Here is a 21,420-nt window from a genome sequence, read left to right as displayed (position 1 = left end):
ACACCTGCCAACACAGGGGACACAGATCACAGATTCCATCCTTGGTCCAGGAAGATCCCACATGCCTCAGAACAACTAAGCCTGTGCTCCACAACAAAAGCAGCAACGGCGATGAGAAGCCCAAGCACTACAACTGCAAAGCAGACCAGCTAGAGAAAAGCCCAGGCAGCGACAGAGAGCCAGTGCAGCCAAAACAAACAAACAAACAAATACTGCTTATATTAGCTCTAGAGTTACAGCTGGGAGAGATGGCCATCCTCTGCCACACGCATGGTGAGTGAACTTGAGTAGTAATCCAAGCTTCTTGGTCAGTTTCCTTCTCTGTAAAATTATGGGTTACCGCTGGAATTAAATGAAAATGTTTGTCGACCCCTTAGAAGAATGTCTGGTACACTGAATTCTCGGTAAAGTCAACTCTTTCACCTTTATTATTAGGCTAATCCATTGATCCCACACAATCTAACAAGGCCAGGGTTGTTAGAGGCAGGGCAGTGTAGTGGTACAGCCTATGGGTCTAAGTCTCAGATCTGTAACTACCTACAAAATCTTGCTGAGCTTTGGTGTCCTCCTCTGTAGGATGGGAATAATACAGCCACCTCACACAGTTACAGTGAGATTGTGAGGACTTAATGAAATACACGTGAAGAGCCATTCAGCACAGTTCTGGGCACACAACAGATGACAGCTTCTATGAGCAGCTGTATACCCTGTGCAGAAGAATTGGCATAATCCTTGACCACTTTTAATTCCATTTGACAAATGTTCATTGAAGGCCTGCCAAAGGTAAGGTCCTATTTCATGCAAAGGATGGAAGACATGGTCCCCATCCTCAATGAGGGGGTACAAAAACATAGTGTACAAAAAGGGGTGAGTGAGAAGGCAGGCTGGGGTCTTGGCACACCAGGCATAGAATGCCAAGTTCGGGAGTGGTCATTAATTCTGTGCACATAGTAATGCTACAAGGTCTGAGCGGGAGAATGACATCATCCAACTTGTGCTTTGGGAGAATTCCACCCTCTGTAGAGGATAGATTAGACCAGGGAAAACCAGAGGCAGATGAATCAGTCAGGAGGCTACTGCAATGGTCCAAGCAAAACTCAACGCGTGGTGGCGGTGAGGACAGAGAAAAGGGCATATACGCAAGAGGTGCAACTTTAAAAACTTGGCAATGGATGAGATGGTAGGGGACATGAAAAACTGTTTAATATGACTCAGTTTTCTTGCCTAGAAAGGTAGAAAAAGTGGTAATTTCTTAAATGAGATGAGGAAAACAAAACTGCTGCCAAGTGGCTTACTGAGTGAGCAAGTGAGTCTGTTGGCAACAAGGATGTTGAGATGCTAGTAGGACATCCTGGTGGTGATGAATAGCACAAGGGGAGGAAGTCCATGGGCAGGAGAGAGTTACAGCCAAAGGACTGAATGAGATCATCCAGAACAGGCGAAAAAGACAATGAAGGTGGAGTTTAGGGAACAATGCAACATTTCAAGGGCCTGAAACAGCCATGGAAGAGTGAGAAGGGCAGTGAAGTGGAAGGAAGGGAAAACCAAGTTCCCATAATGCAAAAGGGAAGAAAGTTTCAGACACATGAGCCAACTAATGGCATTACGTGGGGAGAGGGACAGAAACCACTAAATTCAGTGGTTGGTGGAACAGTGATTTCCATAAAGGTGGAGAGGTTGGAAAAGAGGCATTGAGTGTAGGCTATTCTTTCAGGAAGCCTGTCAGAGAAAGGAAGGTGAGAGAGGTCAGGAGGCGCAAGACAAATAAAACAGAGAGAAGCAAGAGAAATTCACTTAGGAGAAGGGACAGTTGCCAAACTGGCACTGGGACTGGGAACATACAGCACCATTTAGTCAATTACTGTCTTCTTAAGGGATCCGAGGCAACCATGCAAATCAGTATGTGTAGGCCAGCAAAAAAATGCATTCGACACATCTTCTGGAGTCTAATCTTCAGGACTGGGCTGGGATCATTTGGATTGGATTTCCTAAAGGTATCTTTAAGACAAATGAGAAGGCGGCAGAATGGTCCTGCCAGGCTTGCGAGGCAGGCACGCACAGTCTAAATAGAGAACAGAATAAGGCAAGAACAAGATGTGCTTGACTAAGAGAGAGAAGAAATTAAGCGAGAGGAGAAAACCCAACACAATAACATGGAGGCAAGGGTTAGGCACCTGGCCGAGAGGACAGAGGAGTGGAAACAGCACGGAGCACTGTCCATGTCCATGGCAGTTCCATGGGTGGAAGCTAGGGAGGGTTCTGTAACTGATTTGGGAGGTACAGATGATGCAAACCTTCACGAACCAGAGCAGATTCTGCTACTGTTCAAACAATCAAAACACAGGTAAGGCTGTCTTGGCATGGGGAGGAAGCAAGTGCAATGACAGAGGTGGGAAGGAACAAAGTTTTTAAGGGAAGAGCCCCCCTCACCAAGTATTTTAGTAAAAAGTAAGTAGGACTGATTGGAGAGCTCAGGCCATCTTCTCCTGGAATACATCTTCCCAAAATGGATAGCAGGAGGCAGTGAAATACAAAATGTAGATGTGAACAGGCATGGATCACAGAGTCATCAACAAACTGAGAGCGGCTACCCTAAAAATGATTTGGATCGATTCACCCACAATGCTTTCTGAGCAGCTTGTCTGTGATCCACCCTAAGGGAGAGTGGAGGGCAAGGTTGAACCAATAGCCTATGCTCACAGAGCTTACACTCAAACAAATAAGAACTCTCAGGGAGAGAGTGTGTGTGTGCATACACACACGCATACACACACACACACACACACACACACACACATGCACGCACGCACGCGCGCCAGGCAAGAGCCTCTAAATGAAAAGAGGAAGAAGTCATCAACATCCAAGAGCTATGCAGCCTACCTACTTGACAAACTCTCAGAAACGAGAACAAAACCTAACCTTTCTACAGCCTATCAGTGCTCATCCCACCCTGTCCCACCCCCACTGTTTAGTCACTACCCACGACAGGCATCTGCTTCTGACAAGCATGTGAACCTAGGGACCCCATACCTATGTCCCTATTTCTCATGTATTACATTTATCTGGCAGACTAGCACAGTGGCTAAGAGACCCTAGAGCCACCCTGCCTGGGTTCAAGTCTCGGCTGAGCCACTGGGAGCTACATGACCTTTAGGGAGTTGCTCAATCTCTTTCCATGTCTCAGTTTCCTCACGTGTAAAATGGAAATGATGATGGTGCCTTCCTTGGGAGCTGTTGTATAGTTTAAGTGAGTTAGCCTATGTAAAGTGATTGGAGCAGAGCCTGGCACAGAGTCGGTACCCTGCAAGGATGAGTGACTCTTATCTCCCTGACCACTGAAAATTCTTTCCATGTACCTCCCCACTCACCCAAATCCACTTTTAAGAAGCTGACGCAAATACTCTACCTTCCATTAGTCTGCTTGTAAAGTCAATTCCAACATACTTATTTTCTGAGAGTCTACATTATCTTGTGCTCCAGGAAAACCAGGATGAATAAGCCCCAGCCTTGCCTTTCAGATCACAGCCCATGTGGGGAAACCAACATTCCAACAAAGATCATCACTGGACTTTGGCAAAAACTGGGAATCGGCATTACCCATCAAGTGGCTTCCACATTAAGACTTTTTGCCTTACCGTCCTAATGCTCCTAAAGTACTTCAATATCCAGTGCTTGCATGATATTCTCAGTCAAGGTGTTTGCCCTGTGTCCCATGAAGTATTCCACACATATATGCTCTGGCTTGTTCAAATGGATGGGAAGGAACCCATTCTGGGGCTGGGCCTTCAAATTCTGGCCCCCACCACTCCACCCCAAAAGCCACCTTTAACCTGGAGGCATATGGGAGCTGCATATCAACTTGTGGTGGATCAGGATGTTCAAGCATCTCTAGCAGAAAGTTCTCAGGGCCTGGGAAGCTGGGTTTCTGGTCTGGCATGACTTTGGACTATGATAATTATTGCTGAGTTCCTCTCATAGCTTCACATATACAGGACATCTTTCATATAGACACTAGTGTAGTAGTAATAAAAATAACAGTGGACATTCAGTGTGACTTATCCATGAGCCAGGGACTAGATTGAGTACTTTACCTATTTCCTACCATCCTCCCAACAGCCCTAAGAGGCAGGTATCTCATTTTTAGTTGAAGAAAGTGACATGAAAGAGGCCCCAGCAGAGCAAGCAAAAGGCACCCCAAATTGGCTCTCTGAAAGTCCAGAAAGGCACTGGTGGAAGCCATTTTTCACCCTTCCACAGTATTTGGATGGCTGGTTCCAAGAATAAATTTTCAGATCCACTCAAAAGGAAAGGAAAAAGCCCTGAATCAAAAGAGAAAGCCCCTATCCTAAAAATAGCCTATTCAGACACTGTCATCCCACGGATTCCAGTCTCATCTAGATCCCATTGGTCCTCTAACATTTCCAACTTCTCCAAAAGCATAAAACCAGCATGTGCAAAAACTAACACAAAATGTAAAACCAACTGGCTTTTTCCTTCTAGAGTTTATACTAAAGGATTGCAGAAATGCATTGCTTCTAGGAAGGACAGGGACCTAAAAAGAAAACATGCCCTATGCTGACAGAGGAGGGAGGGGAGCCGAGATCCATGATATTTTTAAACCCGTAACACACTGATTTCTGTTATTACCCCTCCATTGCAAAATTCAGGCAGAGGCTCAGAGGAACACCCAGGCATTCAGAGCTTGGGGGTTTGGTTTGGGTTATTGTTGGATAAAAAGAAAGAGGCACCAGGCACACACTCTCCAGCATGAACTTTGCCATCATTCCACCCTAGAGACAATCAGACCTAGTTTGTAGGATCTCTCCCACTCCCTCCAACTCAAGTGCAAGGAACTACCACTACAGCTCAGAGTCAGAATGCTGAGATCAAGATTTTTAGTAAACTTCAGGGCTTCCCTGGTGGTCCAGTGGTTAAGAATCTGCCTTGCAATGCAAGGGACACAGGTTCAATTCCTGGTCCGGGAAGATGCCACATGCTATGGAGCAGCTAAGTCTGTGTGCCACAACTACTGAGCCAGCACTCTGGAGTTCACAAGCCACAACTACTGAAGCCTGAGTGCCGAGAGCCCATGCTCTGCAACCAGAGAAGACACCACAATGAGAAGCCCGCACACGACAATGAAGAACAGCCCCCACTCACCTCAACCAGAGAAAGCCCAAGTGCGGCAACAAAGACCCCACCACAGCCGAAAATAAATGAATAACTCTTCGGGGAAAAAAAAGAGTCTTGTTAAACCTAAAATGATGCACTCAGTGGCTGGCTTAAAAATAGTCTGGGGTCCCAAAAAAGGATCCTAAAAAGTGATGAGCGATCACGATAATTAAAATCATTCTGACTGCCAGAGTCTCTGTGAAAATTCCTCTTTCATTCAGCTCCACCTCTGAACACTTCATTCAGTTTAGTGGCAAGAGATCTGGGGTTATTTCTTTCCAATGCAGTACAGCAGCATCTGCAATTTCCTCAGTGGTGTGAAGAGTGAGTAACAGCACAGGTAATCAACGTGTGTAAACAAATATCTGTGATGCTGAAACAGGGATGGAGGGAGAAGAAAATCTCAGAGAAACCCCAGGTCCCTGGTGGCAATGATGGTCTCTCCAGAAAATGTCCCCCTCCCACCTCCAAATGAATTTTTTAACGATTATATGTTATCAAAACTTCAGGGGCTTCTAAGCAATGTTAGCACTGCATCTTTTCTGAATTTCTGATGATGATGATCCAGTACATCCAGGGTCACCTATGCCCAACAGGTGGGGTGAATTTCTAAAATGATGTTGTAGGTTTCACCCATAGTGTCCCTGGCCAAATAAATAAGCCCAACAGCAAGATCACATTATAAGATGAAAGGAAATCTTTCTGATTCCATTCCCAAATCACCATGGAAAGGGCACTGATCCACACCACCCAACCACCGACAGGAATACTTCAATTACATCGTCCAGATAAGTAATACACGGTTTTGTTTGCATGGACACTTTAATGAGGATCTTGTTAAGCATCTGTTATGGGCATGGACGGAAGCTCATGTTATGCTCTAGAGATATATTTTGAACTACCAAAGGTGAAACAGCATTATCTTCAAATACAGTGAGCAATATAAACACAGTCTGAGAGAAAGGATCGTGAGTAAATTAAATCCACAAATATTTATCGAGTGCCTGGGCCTTAATACTGAGATGCCCCTGTCGGAGAGCTCCCTTAACCAAGCCTTCTGTGAGAAGCAAAAAGATGCAATTACAGTCTTCCTGAAAAATAGGCTATTAATCACACACTGCTTCAGATTAATTGCAACGCCTGAGAGCCCCCACATCATTTTGCCTTTGCCCCTGAAATCTCATCCCCTCAAGTCCTTCCTGGTTTTTCAGATCACTGGTTGGCACCCCAAGCAAGCTTTCTTTCTGACCTGGCTAGCCCACTGGTGACCAGAACTAGAACTCTCCACGCACCTCTGTCCAGTCCAACGGGTGACCTTCAGTGCGCTGTGTGTGTCAAGGTTAAGCTGCCCACTAACTATGCATCCTTTAACAGCAGGCCTCCAATTCTGCCCTGCTCTTCGATGCCAGTGCAAAACCTCCCAGCCCTGCTGGGCCGTTTCAAACCCATCTGATGGCACATTCAACAGCTAGTGAGCTTTCTGCCTCTTCTCCCATGATCCAGATTGCTTCGGGGCTGCAGAGCAAATTAGCCAGCAAGGTACAGCCACCACTACCAAAATCCAACCCCGAGTTTTAATGCAAGCCCCCAGGGAGGGAGGAAAGAAGGGTCACCTCGGTCTCTTTCAACCCAAACAGCTCTCTCAAATTCTACTGCAGCCCACAACCCTACATCTCATCAAGTGACCAGTTACCCCCCAGATGTCTGAAATCTTTTCAGGAACAATTACTGTCAAAATAGCACCCATGGGGAGACACCATCCAAGAACCCACATGACATCCCTTCAAATCGATATCGGAGCTATAAGCACAACAAATCGGGAATAAATGCTGCCAAGATAAAATCAAATTCTGCTTGTTTTCTAAGTGGGCAGCCACTGATCACCCAACATTACCTCAAGAGCCTCCAAATGAGGGAGCTGGAGCTTCAGGGGGCATAATACAACCGGGTTCAAGACCTTCCAGGGGAACTCACACCCCTGAACACAACATGCCATCGGATCATGAGAACGAAGCAAGACACTGAGCTCTGACATCCACAGAAGCTACTGCATTTCTGACAAATATCCAGGAGGCTGGAAGCCAGGGACCCCCTCCCGCCATCTCCAACTGCCAAGCGCTGGACTAACACATTTTTCATTAGCTTTTTTCAAGAATGGAGAAAGACCGATCGTGTCAAGAGGCTGACAGTGATATTTATACTTCCATTTCCTAGTCTCCTGGTCTGTTTTTTTCCCCCATGAAGCCCAGTTTCTGTGAATCAATGACTCGGCTACATCACACGCCTGCCCGGTGGCTCATGGTAACGGGGCTCCCTCTGGCCACCAGTGCTCTGCCGGCTCAGAGGCTCAGCTGGCAGATCCTGGATCTTGCAGCAGACTTTGAGCTGAGCTGAGCACCATCCCTCCATCAGGGCTCTGGTACAGCCACTTGCAGCTCAGCTAACCCCATCAGGAAACCCTTACCTCATGAAAAACAGATTTTAGGATTCTTTCAACACTGCTAAGATAGCAACCTCCATCTACCCACCTGAGAGACAGAGGGATACACAGATGGATAAATAGACAGCTCAGCTCAGCCCTGTACATTTCTCCCTTCACTGAGGATCTGCACTGCTAGGTATCTCCCACTGTCTCCTCCCCTCTAAAGAAGACCAAAGACTGAAAAACTAACCCAAAGTACCCAGTTGACAATTACGATGCTATGAACAGGAAGAGGAACAGGAAAATGAGAAGACGAACACTCTATCCCACCAAAGCCCAACCAGGTAAATTGCTCTTCAAATGCAGACTGATTAACAGTTTTCCTCCACCGTACTCCCCCCACCCTGCTGCTGCCGCCGCCACCACCACCACCACCACCACCACCACCACCACCACCTTTGGGCTCTACGCCTTGTATCAATGCAGGTCCCTTAGAAAAGTCAAAATTTCACTTACTCAGATCTACCAAGAATTCCCAGTGCCTTGCTATACGAAAACCCCACAAATGGCAGTTCTTCGCCTGAGAAACCTGAGGGGTTCAGCTGGCACGGAGAGGATGAAACCCACGAATTCTTCTCTGGTTCATCAAAATTGGAGGTGTCATCATCAGACTTGAGGGTGGGAACGAAGGGGGGAGGAGCTGATTGAAGAAAAAACAAGAAGAAGGGGGTGGGGGGGAGAGAAAAATTCAGACGGATTCAACACTGTTGCGGAGAAGAAAATCGTCTCACTCCTTCGGCGTTCCTGATGGCACTGCAGCGCCTGCTTTCAATCTCGCTCACACACAGGCAGACCCAGCCTCTGCTCCGCTCTTACAGCAACAAGAGCTTAACCCCTTCCCTGCCAACATGGCCACCAACCCGCAGATGGGCTGCCTTTCCTGCTGGGGGAAACTGAAGGGTGAACTCAAACAGGTCACTTGGTAGAACAGAAAGAAAGCACTTGGGGAACTCCTTGCTGATATTTCCAGAAGGCTGCTGCGGAGCATCAACTGGCTGGTACTGGCATGCCAGATGAACCTAAACCTATTTATTTCCTCTTCCAGACAGATCTAAATCATTCACACTTAGTGCTAATCATTGGGATAAGGTAGAGTTTCTACATTTCGGGGATTAGCCCGAGTGAGAGGAAGGAGGGGCAGGAGAGGGGGTTTGAGAGGTATGTAACTCGTGTGAGGATAGCACTGCAGTCTAGCCCATTCATATCCGGATGAGTATACTCGCAGCTCTTATGGACCACTTTTTTTTTTTTAAGTTCATTATCCCTCCTCCCCAACTCGATCACGCCCCATGAATCCACTGCAGTTTAATCAGCATAATGAAATGCCAGCCAAATAAAAGTTCTTCCCGGTGATGTACGGCACCCCTGCGCGCTGACGGTGTGGATGGACAGCTGCGTCCTACCTCGTTAAGGCATGATTCCCAGCTAGGAACGTCCTACATCTTCTCCGCCTCCTGCGGACCTACTAAGCTCTCTCAGTCGGGGAGGTGGACACTGGTCCATCAGTCACCAGGAGGCTGCCCATTGTGGTGGGCTCCCAGGGGGGCAGCCGGCCAGAAGCGTTACCATGGCTGCAGGCTGAAGCATCTGTGGTAGGCAGGCTGGGTGAGCAGGCAAGCTGGGCATCACATCCCCCGCAGTGCAGGCTTCATGCTCCCCGCTCTGTGCGTGCTCTGGCAGTAACCCCACCTGGCTGCCTGCGTGGCAGGGGCCAATGCTGATCTGAGCGACAGAGCAGCATGAGTCACGGCCAGAGCTCTCGAGAGCGCCCCCTAGGACAGCTGCCACAGCCCTTCCCTGGACCAGGCTGCTTTTTTAACTCCTTGTTTTCTAGACAAAGCTTAGTGCCAGATAGGAGCAGCAGTCTGTTTTCCACTTACAGACTCCAAAGAATCTGGCTGTTTCCAAAGTTCCCCAGTGACAACAACAACATGGGAAGCAGCAGGCAGCATCGGGAAGGAGATGGAGCAGTGAAGGGATGTGGAGTGGGGAGGAGATGAAGCCAGAATGAGGAGGTCTGGCAGCTCCCAGGAAATGCAAAAAGGACATTCTCAGGGTTTCAGGTGCACTGAGATGTGGTAGCAGACTGAAAGTGTCACACATGCTCTTCCAGAAAATGATTCCACGACCCCAAGCTCTCAGAGAACTTAAACCTTCCCTGTAATGTCAGAACCTACCTGCTTAATACTTTAAAAATTAGGTGATGGAAAGAAAAATTATTGAATGCTTCAGCCCCCCTCCCATATGTACTTTCCCATCAACATGGGCTCAAATCCAATTGCAGTTCCATTACCTAATATCTTATTTTAAAGGGAAAAAAAAAAAAACAGTTTTTAATGGAAATTATATTTCATGAGGACAAAAGTGTCCCATTCCAAAATAAGGAAACTCAGATAAATACTAAGGAAATATATGGAGAAAGATTTGAAGATGGTATTAATATGGAAGCATCATGGTTGGTGGCATATACTTTGACTAAGTAGGTTCAAACCCCAGGTCTACCACTTACCAGCACTGTGACCTTGGGAAAGAAAACCCCTTAACCTCTCTGACCCTCAGTTTCAACATAGAGAAAACTCCCTTAAAGGGCTGTTAGGAGGTTTAAATGAAAGACATCTATATAAAGTGTTACTGGCACAGTTTTTTGTATATAATAAACACTCCATACAGGCTACCTGCTATTATTATCACCCACATGACACAGATGTTTATGACAGATCCTATGGTTACAAGGCTAGTGGGATACAGCAGAATCTGTGTTGAGTATGCTTCTCTCCTGCACAAGGCACAGACACACTCACACATGTTTGTGTTAATCACTTAATTTCATTCTTAGCAGAAGTTTAATTCCCTTTCTACTATATACTAATTTATCTTTGGGAGACTGAAATAGAATTTCTGAGTGAGGAGTATGATTGATATAGGGGCAGGAGCCACCCTCTGTGAAACAATTACAACTGAGAAATTCTGTACTATGAAATAAGATCCCTCTTTAAACTCCATCAGGCTCAAGGCTAGCCTGTGTAGTTAAGATTAGATCAAGGGCCAGGGAAGCTTCAATAAGAGGGAGAAGTCAACATGAAATATCCCCACTGGTAACAGGTGAGAAATTCACAGGACAGATGAAAAGCCAAGAACGTCAGCCTTTAGGCAGGTAGTCAGTTGGCTAAAATGGGAAAAGCTGAAAAGAGGGGCTTCCAGGAGCCCCATTTGGGCAGCGAAAAGTATCACAGCCTCAAGCCAAAGAGAACTGGGAGAACTGGAAATTCTCAACCCACCAAAAAATGATGGATGTTCACCCTTGTCCAGAGCCCTTTAGGGGGAAAGAAACAGCACAGCTATTAAAACTGTAGCCCCAGAAAGGGTATCTGTATTTACAGTACCCTACATGGTGTGGGAACCATAAGCCAAGAAATTATCACCAGTTATGGTCCATGATCCGTTAGGGTACTGGCAGATTAAGTGGAGAAATATTTGTAAGGCCACATTCACAACCCAGGGCACAACCTAGAAGGCAAGATTCCTTCTCTCTCTCTTTCATTCCCATACACACACACACACACACACACACACACACACACACACACACACACACCCCATATAATCTCTCAACTAGAAATGAGTTCACAATAAAAAAGTAAAAATCAGTAACTACACATAACAAGGAAAAAGAAACCACCCAAAATACCATGAAGGAGCATCAGCAGATACAAGAAATAGGAGAATTAACCCCCCAAAAACTGCAGGTAAGAGAACAATCTAAAATGGACCATAAAATAAATTTTCATTCATTATCAAGATAAATGAGCAAAAATTCTAATAAAAGAACAAGATATGCTGAAGAAAAGACAAAGCACATTTGAAAAGAACCAAATGGAACTTCTAAAAATGAAAAATATGATTGCTGAATTTAAAGTTTAAAACTCACTGTTAAAAAGACACAGCTAAAGAGAAAATTAGTGAACTAGCAGTAGGACCTGAGGAATTCACAAGGAACCATGTTTCACAAGGTGTGATCTGTAGACTGACAGCATCATCAGGGAGTTGGTTAGAAATAAAGAATCACAGGCCTTACACCATGATTGATGAATCAACACTTGCATTCTAACAATATCCCCAGGTGATCTGCAAGAACACAACAGTTGGAAAAGTGCTCATATAGAATGCAATACACAGAAACAGAGACAGGAGAAAAAGAATGAGAAGGTTCAATGCACCTCTAATATGAGCATCAGAAAGAACAGAGAACTAGCTCAAAATTTGGATGACAGATTTTAAAACACTGTATAAGCCGAAGACTACCAAGTATATGACCACATCTATATCAGGCTTCCCTGGTGGCTCAGTGGTAAAGAGTCCACCTGCAAAGCGGGAGGCCTGTGTTCGATCCCTGGGTGGGGAAGAGCCCCTGGAGAAGAGAATGGCAATCCACTCCATTATTCTTGCCTGGGTAATCCACATGGACAGAGGAGGCTGGCAAGCTGCAGTCCATGGGGCTGCAAAGAATCGGACACGACTGAGCGACTAAGCACAAACATATGTTGGGGGGAGGGGCTAATTCTCCTCTTTCTTATACCTATTGGAAAAAGTCTCTTTTTTTTGATCCTCATACAAAATGATTGTTTTGCTTTAAAAAGGTATTCATTGGTCAATGAAATCACTGGATTTGCACCTACACTGATGGAAGTATACAATGTACCTAAGAACACTGCACAGTGCCAGGCACTGAGCAGGTACACAATAAATACATGCTGAATAGATATATAATTAAACAATTAGAAAATAGCTCTTGCAAGGAGAGCACCTGGCATAATACAGGCCATGAAGAAGCTACTATATGTTTGAGTTAAATGAAGAGGCTTTAAAAGTAGAGATTGTTCTGTCTGAAAAATATGTTAATGAGTACTTATATTAATATTTCCTGATGGAGCATTCATCAATTCACCCCCACTGCCTGTGCTCACTACATTCAATAATGGCCAATAAGAACTCATATATTAACATCTGTTTGTTGATAAAAGCCACTAAAAAAACAGGATGAAGTTTTCCATATATGTTTTTTAAATAAGTCAGCCTATGCTTGAGGTCACATCAGGGCACATTCTCTTTAGTGGCAGGGGCTACACAAGTATGTTCAGGAGGGCCTCCCTCCCACCGCCACCCAGTTATGAGATGGCAGAACAAGGCTTTCAGAAACAAAGAGCTATTTTAAGAACTGCAGTTAATCTCTCTCCTATAAATCCTCTCCTTTTTAAAAACTTGACATTCATTAGAAGCTGGGGGCAGGGTGTATTGCCTTCAAAAACATTCACAAATTAAAAAAAAAAAAAAAAAAAAACAAGAAAAGGTAAATGGATTCATCCCCTTGACCCTACTTCTTTCTAACACATCCCACTGAGCTCCATTTATCCCATTCAAACTTTTAACTTTCCAGCGTACAAAAAAAAACACATTAATATTAAAAATGCAAAAGATTTTTCTCATTTCAGTCTAGTGTTGATCATCTGCTTTTCCCACTGGACACAAGCTCCATGAGGGGAAAGAAGACACTGTGTTCACCATTACATACCAACCACCTAGAACAGTTACCTGTCTGTCACAATTCAAGGTTTCATATCTATATTGTGAAAGTAATGAATGAACAAGAACCTTAGATGTGGGATAATTTCTTAGACCTAATAGGCTATTTCATGCCATATGCCACTACAGGAAACTCTACAGAATACTCAATTCAGTCATGAAGAATTGGCACATTAAAAACAAAAACCTGAATTTAGATATAGCTCATGAAACTTCCATGACTTTTACTCATCACTGTAGGTTAGACACTGGTGCTAGATTGTGTGTGGCAGAATTAGAAGAGGAATAACAGACAACATATATGTTAGGACAAAGGCACATAAATAACTATCATGTGATGGTATCATGAATCAGAACTGGGCCTGGAACACAGTGGGCATTCAATGATAGTAAATCAAAGACATTTTCAACTTCATTCCATCTAGCATGATGTCACACATCTTAAAAAAAAAAAAAAAAGTATTCAATTGATTAATTAGATGCTACATTTAAATCTAAAAGGAAGACTATCCCCCCAAATCAGCTGTCTCCTAGTTCCTTAAAATCTGAGGCACCAGTGTGATCGCATTCATCTCCATGATGAAGACAGAACTACAAGATAAGTGAAGAGGAGGCTATCTGTGTCATTCAGAGGTCAAGATGAGGCTGTGAAAAGTGGAGAGAGCGTAAACAGAGGGATGGCCACCATGTGTTGCCAGAGTGGGTACAGTGAGCTTTGTGTGTTCCTGCAGGAGTGTGTCATGCAGGTGATTGTTTCTCTGGAGGTAGTTAAAAGGTGTCTTCACAGGCTGGAGTGGAGATGAGTGCTTCTTTAGAAAAGCCAGGGAACAGTGGCCCAAGAAAGTTGTGGGTAATGAGGCTAGGAAGTAAATACAAGTGAAATCCTGGCTGGACCTCGAAGAGGGGAAAAATCCTAGACTGGATTGACAGAAGGGATTATGAGAAAGAGTTTAAGAGTGCTGGGCTGGTGTCAGCACCTGAGACTGATATCATCGTTTTAATAGTGATGGTTGGTAGAGGTCGATGCTAGGAACCTCTAAAGGACAAGTCTACAATAGTTAACATGACAAATTCTAAGGAAGTGATAACCGAAACAGAGACGACATGGATTAACAGAAGGCATGGCAAAAATGTGACAACTGATGCAAGAGCAGAAATTTTTAAGACTATCAATGAGTGACTCTTACAAAGAGAACAATTCCAACAGAAAAAGGTTGTAATAGAAGAGCAAGATTTCCAGTATCAGAGATCTTATGGGAATGAACCAAGAGAATAAATTAGAGGACAGGTAAGAAGAGCTAGCTACTACATACACATAAATAATTTAGCCCATGAAAACATCTCCTGGCGCCTCAAGCAAGCCCCCTCACTGTCACCTCTCTGAGTGGAAAATGGTCAGATGTAACTTGTCCAGACAGCAGAACTGTATACAAAATGCAAAATGACGACAAACTGGATCTAGCTTGCAACAGACTTGAGTAGAAAAAGAATTATCTGACATGTTTGGTTACCCAAACAGTTATAAAGAGACTTTCAGATAATGCTGACTTGGCTGGTGATCAGTTTTTACTATGACGTCTTCAAAGAAAATGAATATGCAAGTTTTAGCATCAGTGAAGTATGCTTTAATCTGATAAGAACAGATATTACATTTTATCCTAGCCAAAGGCAAAGAAGCGATGAAGTATGCTTTAATTGATCAGTCTCAAGGATGCTAGGGCTGGGCTGCCCACAGCTAAGCAGGTTTCCTCTCTGGGGACAGATACAAGATCTCGATGGAGTTGTGCGCTGTCTGAATCTTGCCTTACTCAAGGGCCATGCTCCTAAAGGCTTCTTACTTTCAAGTTTTTGGTAAGCAACTTCTGTTTTCCCACAAGATTACACTTGTAGACACACCTTCTCTCAATTCTGGACCACACTTCAACCAGCCTTCTAACACTGCAGTGTCACTTTGTTTCCCCCTCCCTCTTGGTCTCAGTACAGAGCAACCTGTGAAATACCTACATAGGGTGGAAACACTCAAAAGTGAATCTTTCCAGACTGTAACTAGTCAAGACTATAATTGTCTGGGTGTGGATACATCCAGTTTGGGGCACAGATGGAGCCCCCCAGAACATACTTGAACAATAATTCATGGGCTTCCACTGCCTGGCACCTCTGTGCTCAAGACCCCAACAACTTTCCCTTCCGGCACCTTTCCCCTTGAATTACCTAGACCTAATGACACATCCTCTTGAGAAATCTGTGTGCAGGTCAGGAAGCAACAGTTAGAACTGGACATGGAACAACAAACTGGCTCCAAATAGGAAAAGGAGTACGTCAGGGTTGTATATTGTCACCGTGCTTATTTATCTTACATGCAGAGTACATCATGAGAAACGCTGGGCTGGAGGAAGCACAAGCTGGAATCAAGACTGCCAGGAGAAATATCAATAACTTCAGATATGCAGATGACACCACCCATATGGCAGAAAGTGAAGAGGAACTAAAAGCCTCTTGATGAAAAGTGAAAGTGGAGAGTGAAAAAGTTGGCTTAAAGCTCAACATTCAGAAAACGAAGATTATGGCATCTGGTCCCATCACTTCATGGGAAATAGATGGGGAAACATGGGAAGTAGACGGGGAAACAGTGGAGACAGTGTCAGACTTTATATTTTTGGGCTCCAAAATCACTGCAGATGGTGATTGCAGCCATGAAATTAAAAGGCACTTACTCCTTGGAAGGAAAGTTATGACCAACCTAGATAGCATATTGAAAAGCAGAGACATTACTTTGCCAACTAAGGTCAGTCTAGTCAAGGCTACGGTTTTTCCAGTGGTCGTGTATGGATGTGAGAGTTGGACTGTGAAGAAAGCTGAGCGCCGAAGAATTGATGCTTTTGAACTGTGGTGTTGGAGAAGACTCTTGAGAGTCTCTTGGACTGTACGGAGATCCAACCAGTCCATTCTGAAGGAGATCCGCCCTGGGATTTCTTTGGAAGGAATGATGCTAAAGCTGAAACTCCAGTACTTTGGCCACCTCACGCGAAGAGTTGACTCATTGGAAAGGACTCTGATGCTGGGAGGGATTGGGGGCAGGAGGAGAAGGGGACGACCGAGGATGAGATGGCTGGATGGCATCACTGACTCAATGGACGTGAGTCTGTGTGAACTCCAGGAGTTGGTGATGGACAGGGACGCCTGGCGTGCTGTGATTCATGGGGTCGCAGAGTCGGACACGACTGAGCGACTGAACTGAACTGAATGACACATCCAATTAGATTCATTCTTTGCTGTCCTCAAGACCTCTGTAGTTATCTTTTTCTCCAACATTGGGCGGGGGTGGGGGCGGGAGTTCTCCAACACTTTTTAATGATTTAATAATTTTATTTATTTATTTTTGGCTCTGCTGGGTCTTCATTGCTGCGTGGGTTTTTCTCTAGTTGTGGCAAGCAGGGGCTACTCTCTGGCTGGGGTGCATGGGCTTCTCATCGTGGTGGCTTCTCTTGCTGCAGAGCACAGGCTCTAGAGCATGCAGGCTTCAGTAACTGCAGCGTGAGGGCCCAGTAGTTATGGCTCCGGGGCTTTAGCTGCTCTGTGGCATGTGGGATCTTCCCAGACCAAGGGTTGAACAAATGTCTCCTGCACTGGCAAGCGAATTCTTTACCACTGAGCCACCAGAGAAGCCCTATTTTTAAATTTTTAATATGAAATTTTCATATGTGCAGAAGTGGTACAGGAGTACAATTAACTCCTGCACACCTTCAAAAACGTACAATATTCTCATTTCTTTCATTTCACCTACTCTGGTCCCTATTTTATTTGCACGTGTGCTGATTATTAAAAGCAAACCCCAGACATCATATGATTTTGAGATATAAGACCTGGGACACTTTTCTCTTGGTGCAAGCACTGCAGCAAGGTCTCAAGTATTAAAATACAAAGAAATTGTAAAGGACTACAAATAACTGCATGCACACACAGTTAGAGCAAATTATGGACAAAAAATACAAAAAGACCCAAAACCCAGCAGCCACTTAGGAGCAAAAGCAGGGTACCGCACATGCAACTTGCACACGTCACCCCCGAAGAGGTGGACAAACCACCTGAGCCACTCCTCCAGCCCGACCCCTGGTCACACCCCTTCCCTCACCCCATACAAGGAACCAGCTCGCTTCCCATCACCCTCAGGGAGCAGGCATGGGAACCTGCTACTTGTTATCACTCCCTGCTGCTGCCGCAGGAGCCCCACTAAAGCCTTGCCTGAATTTCTTGTCTGGCCTCTTCATCAATTTCTGTTGACTGAGGAGGCCAAGAACACTGGTTGGTAATAATTTCACCCATAATTACTGCAGCAAATATCCCTAACTCAGGGTTTCTCAACTGTGGCACTACTGACATCGAGATTGGAGAATGCTTTGTTGCAAGGGACTGACACGTGATCAGAGGGTGTTTAGCAATGTCTCTGACCTCTACTCACTAGATGCCAATACCACCACAAGTTGTGACAACTGAAAACGCCTCCAGACATTGCTGAATGTTCCCTAGGGGGAGAAACACGACTCTCTAACAGGTGAGGACTTTAAAAAAACCATGACCATAATACCTTCATCACACCCAACAAAATTTACAGTAACTCCTTACCACTATCTAATACGATGTTTGTGCTCAATTTTTTACAGCTGTCCGCAAAGTATCTCTTTACATTTTATTTTTTTGAAGCAGTATCCAACCAAGGTTCACACACTGATTTGGTTGGTATGCCTCAATCTATAAAGACTGACCTTTTTTTTTCTTTAATGGCATTTATTGGTTTAAGAAACTGAATCACAACATCCCTGTAGAAATCTCACAATCTGGACTTGGTCGGGTGTATCCTTGTGACATTATTTAACATGTTTCTCTATGCCTATTTTTCCTAGAAGTGTTGAAAAAGTGTTACTACTCAGTTATATCTGACTCTTTGCAACCCCATGGACTGTAGCCTACTAGGCTCATCTGTCCATGGAATTCTCCAGGCAAGAATACTGGAGTGGGTTGCCATTCCTTTCTCCAGGGAATTGTTCCAACCCAGGATCTAACCCAGGTTTCCAGCATTGCAGGCAGATTCTTTACCATCTAAGCCACCAGGGAAGCCACTTCCATTTCCTAGACACTGGAAGTTAAATCGAGGGGCACATGCACACTCATACTCAATTTCACTCGGACAGCATATTTCCCAGGATGTGTTGTCTACTTACTAGCCCATGACATTAAAGGGCACACAATGTCTGCTTATCTTTCTTTGTGTGATGTCAAGAATGATCCATGTGGTCCAGTGAGATCAGCCTGGTCCCTCCCCATGACCTTCTCTCTCGTCTTTCACTTCATGTCTCAGTAGCCATGGATGATCTTTGCCTAGAATCATTAAGTCATTAAGGGCTGAAAAATGGCGTTTTTTTCCCAAGTTCATCATTCCTTCTACATTTACTAGCACATCAACAATTTGGTAATTCTGGAATACAGTGCAAACAGGCAGGCAGGATAAACGCTTGGTTCATTCCCTATGTGTGTCCTCAGTTGTTCAGTGGTGTCCAACTCCTTGTGACCTCATGGACTGTACCCTGCCAGGCTCCTCTGTCCATGGAATTCTCCAGGCAAGAATACTAGAGTGGGTTGCCATTTCCTACTCCAGGGAATCTTCCCAACCCAGGGATCAAACCTGAGTCTCTTGCATCTCCTGCACTGGCAGGTGGATTCTTTACCACTGTGCCACCTGGGAAGCCCATCTTTCCCTATACTTAGCAACATTCAGAGTTGGGGTGGGGGGAGGGGTGTGCCTTAGCAACTGCCAGAAGTGACCAATGAGATTTCTTTTTTCAGTTGCCAGTATGAACTCCTGAATGGATGTGTTTCAAGCCACCGTAGTCTTTTCGATGCTTATTATTATCCCATTTTAAGCCAGAAGAAGCCCCTCTACCAGATATTCTTGCCAGAAAAGTCTGCTACTTTCCAGTTTATGGGGGATGGAAAAACACTCCTCCCCCCCATCAGCCCTATGTAAGAAGCAAAGAGACAAATGTGTTCCTTTGTTTTGGTTCCTGTGTGGCTATCAGTTCTTTGTATGTATCCTCTGTTAGTCAGATTTTGAAGGACATCCCCAGGAACCAAAGAGTCGGTCATACTTCTTTTCTGAACTGAAGACACTGAAAATCATTTCCAAACCCTCAGAGATCATGAGCCACCTGGACCTCCTACTCTGTGCCCTTCAGCTCTGATCTCTTTTGACTCCTGCCAACCACCCTCTTTAGTGCTATCTGAACTTTGCCCTTGGAAAATGAGCGTAAATGCAATTGCCACGCTTCATAGAACTGACTGCAAAGTTGACTGATGAATAGAGTCCCAGATGTTTAATATAATTTTGAATCTTTGGCCAAATCATTTCCATGTTTGCTGGAAAATCTTCCAAGCAAGTAAGAAATGAAGAGTTCAGGGCTCCAATTTACGGGCTCTCTAACACATCTATTCCCCCTTTCTCATCTTCTCCCAGGAAAGGTATGAATTTGCCTCAGTTAGAAATGACTCTCTGAACGGAGATTCAGCACTGCCGCGTTGGCTTACACTAAGAGGCACTGTAGGAAGCGGTCACAGGGAAATCCCCAGGGCCACCGCATCACAAGGGGTGTCATTTTGGGGAACCCCATGTTGAAACTCCTCAGGACTCAGTACCAGAAAACTGAGTCTTCTCTGAACATATTATTCTGGATTTTTCTTCTCACAGGACTGAGCCTCTTACAACTGTCCATATTCTTCATTTTATTTTGGCCACTAGGAGGCTAATGATCCCAAATCCACCCCTGGCTGGCAATTTAACCAGAGCTTATTGGTTTTTACCATTAACCCTGCCTCTGTTTCCCTACTTTGACACGCCCTTTATCCAGATTTCTCATTTATTTTTATCATTTTAGTATTGCAATTATCTCTAAAGTAAGCCATCTTGATTTATCTTGAGATAAAGTAGAATATTACATATATATTTTTAATATCTCTAGAGGTAGCTTCTAAATTCAAACTAGATGGAGGAGACCCTATAACCTTAATCGATACGAGTTTAGTTTCTTCTTTTTTGGCTACAAAGAATGGCTTGCAGGATCTTAGTTCCTTGACAGGGATTAAACACAGGACCCAGCAGTGAAAGTGGAGTCCTAACCACTGGACCACCAGCAAATTCCCTGCCCTTAGCTCTTTTTATCCCATTTTCTCCTATGAATAACTTATTCTTAAAAAAAAAAAAAAAATCCCCAAGACATATAAATACTCACCTGTAAGAGCTACTGACCACATGTCTCAGTTACTCCTTTTTGAAGTTCCCCCAGGTGTTGCCCACATACTCCTAGTCTAGGAGGCTCAGTTCCTGCCATCACTATACCATCCTCCTGCCCTTCTACTCTCTCTCTCATGATGATCACCTAAACAACCCCACTTCCCCTTCCTCATTTCCTCCAGCCCCTAAGTGACTGGGTGGCTATCTAACAGGGAGACACACTTAAAGGCCAACCAAGATAATGGAGAAACACACGGCTAATGGAGAAACTAAGAAGAGGTGGCAAAAATACACAGAAGAACTGGACAAAAAAGATCTTCACGACCCAGATAATCACGAAGGTGTGATCACTCACTAGAGCCAGACATCCTGGAATGTGAAGTCAAGTGGGCCTTAGAAAGCTTCACTACGAACAAAGCTAGTGGAGGTGATGAAATTCCAGTGGAGCTGTTTCAAATCCTGGAAGAAGATGCTGTGAAAGTGCTGCACTCAATATGCCAGCAAATTTGGAAAACTCAGCAGTGGCCACAGGACTGGAAAAGGTCAGTTTTCATTCCTATCCCAAAGAAAGGCAATGCCAAAGAATGCTCAAACTACCACACAATTGCACTCATCTCACACACTAGTAAAGTAATGCTCAAAATTCTCCAAGCCAGGCTTCAGCAGTTCATGAACCATGAACTCCAGATGTTCAAGCTGGTTTTAGAAAAGGCAGAGGAACCAGAGATCAAATTGCCAACATCCGCTGGATCATGGAAAAGCAAGAGAGTTCCAGAAAAACATCGATTTCTGCTTTCTTGACTATGCCAAAGCCTTTGACTGTGTGGATCACAAGAAACTGTGGAAAATTCTGAAAGAGATGGGAATATCAGACCACCTGACCTGCCTCTTGAGAAACCTGTAT

The 21,420-nt window shown here is 44.6% G+C and overlaps 1 protein-coding gene and 1 pseudogene across 9 annotated transcripts in view; both read right to left on the bottom strand.

Moving 5' to 3' along the window:
* The window catches only part of CIT (citron rho-interacting serine/threonine kinase), a 173,913-nt gene that overhangs the window by 95,936 nt on the left and 56,557 nt on the right, over positions 1 to 21,420 (bottom strand). For 7 of the 9 annotated variants that reach the window (XM_027956519.2, XM_027956521.2, XM_027956520.2 and 4 more), the window contains exon 10: positions 8,111 to 8,294. The exons of 1 other annotated variant lie outside the window; for it this stretch is intronic. In XM_027956519.2, the coding sequence (XP_027812320.1) occupies positions 8,111 to 8,294 (184 nt within the window). Of the gene's footprint in view, positions 1 to 8,110; positions 8,295 to 9,057; positions 9,379 to 21,420 lie in introns of those variants that run through there. One more of the 9 variants, XM_042234639.1, reaches the window with a different exon arrangement.
* Positions 14,806 to 14,915, bottom strand: LOC114108900 (U2 spliceosomal RNA; annotated as a pseudogene).

This window comes from Ovis aries, chromosome 17 (assembly GCF_016772045.2).
Source record: "Ovis aries strain OAR_USU_Benz2616 breed Rambouillet chromosome 17, ARS-UI_Ramb_v3.0, whole genome shotgun sequence".
NCBI classification, from domain to species: Eukaryota; Metazoa; Chordata; class Mammalia; order Artiodactyla; family Bovidae; genus Ovis; species Ovis aries.
The sequence above is the reverse complement of the archived record's forward strand: the minus strand, read 5'-3'. Positions and strand labels throughout refer to the sequence as shown.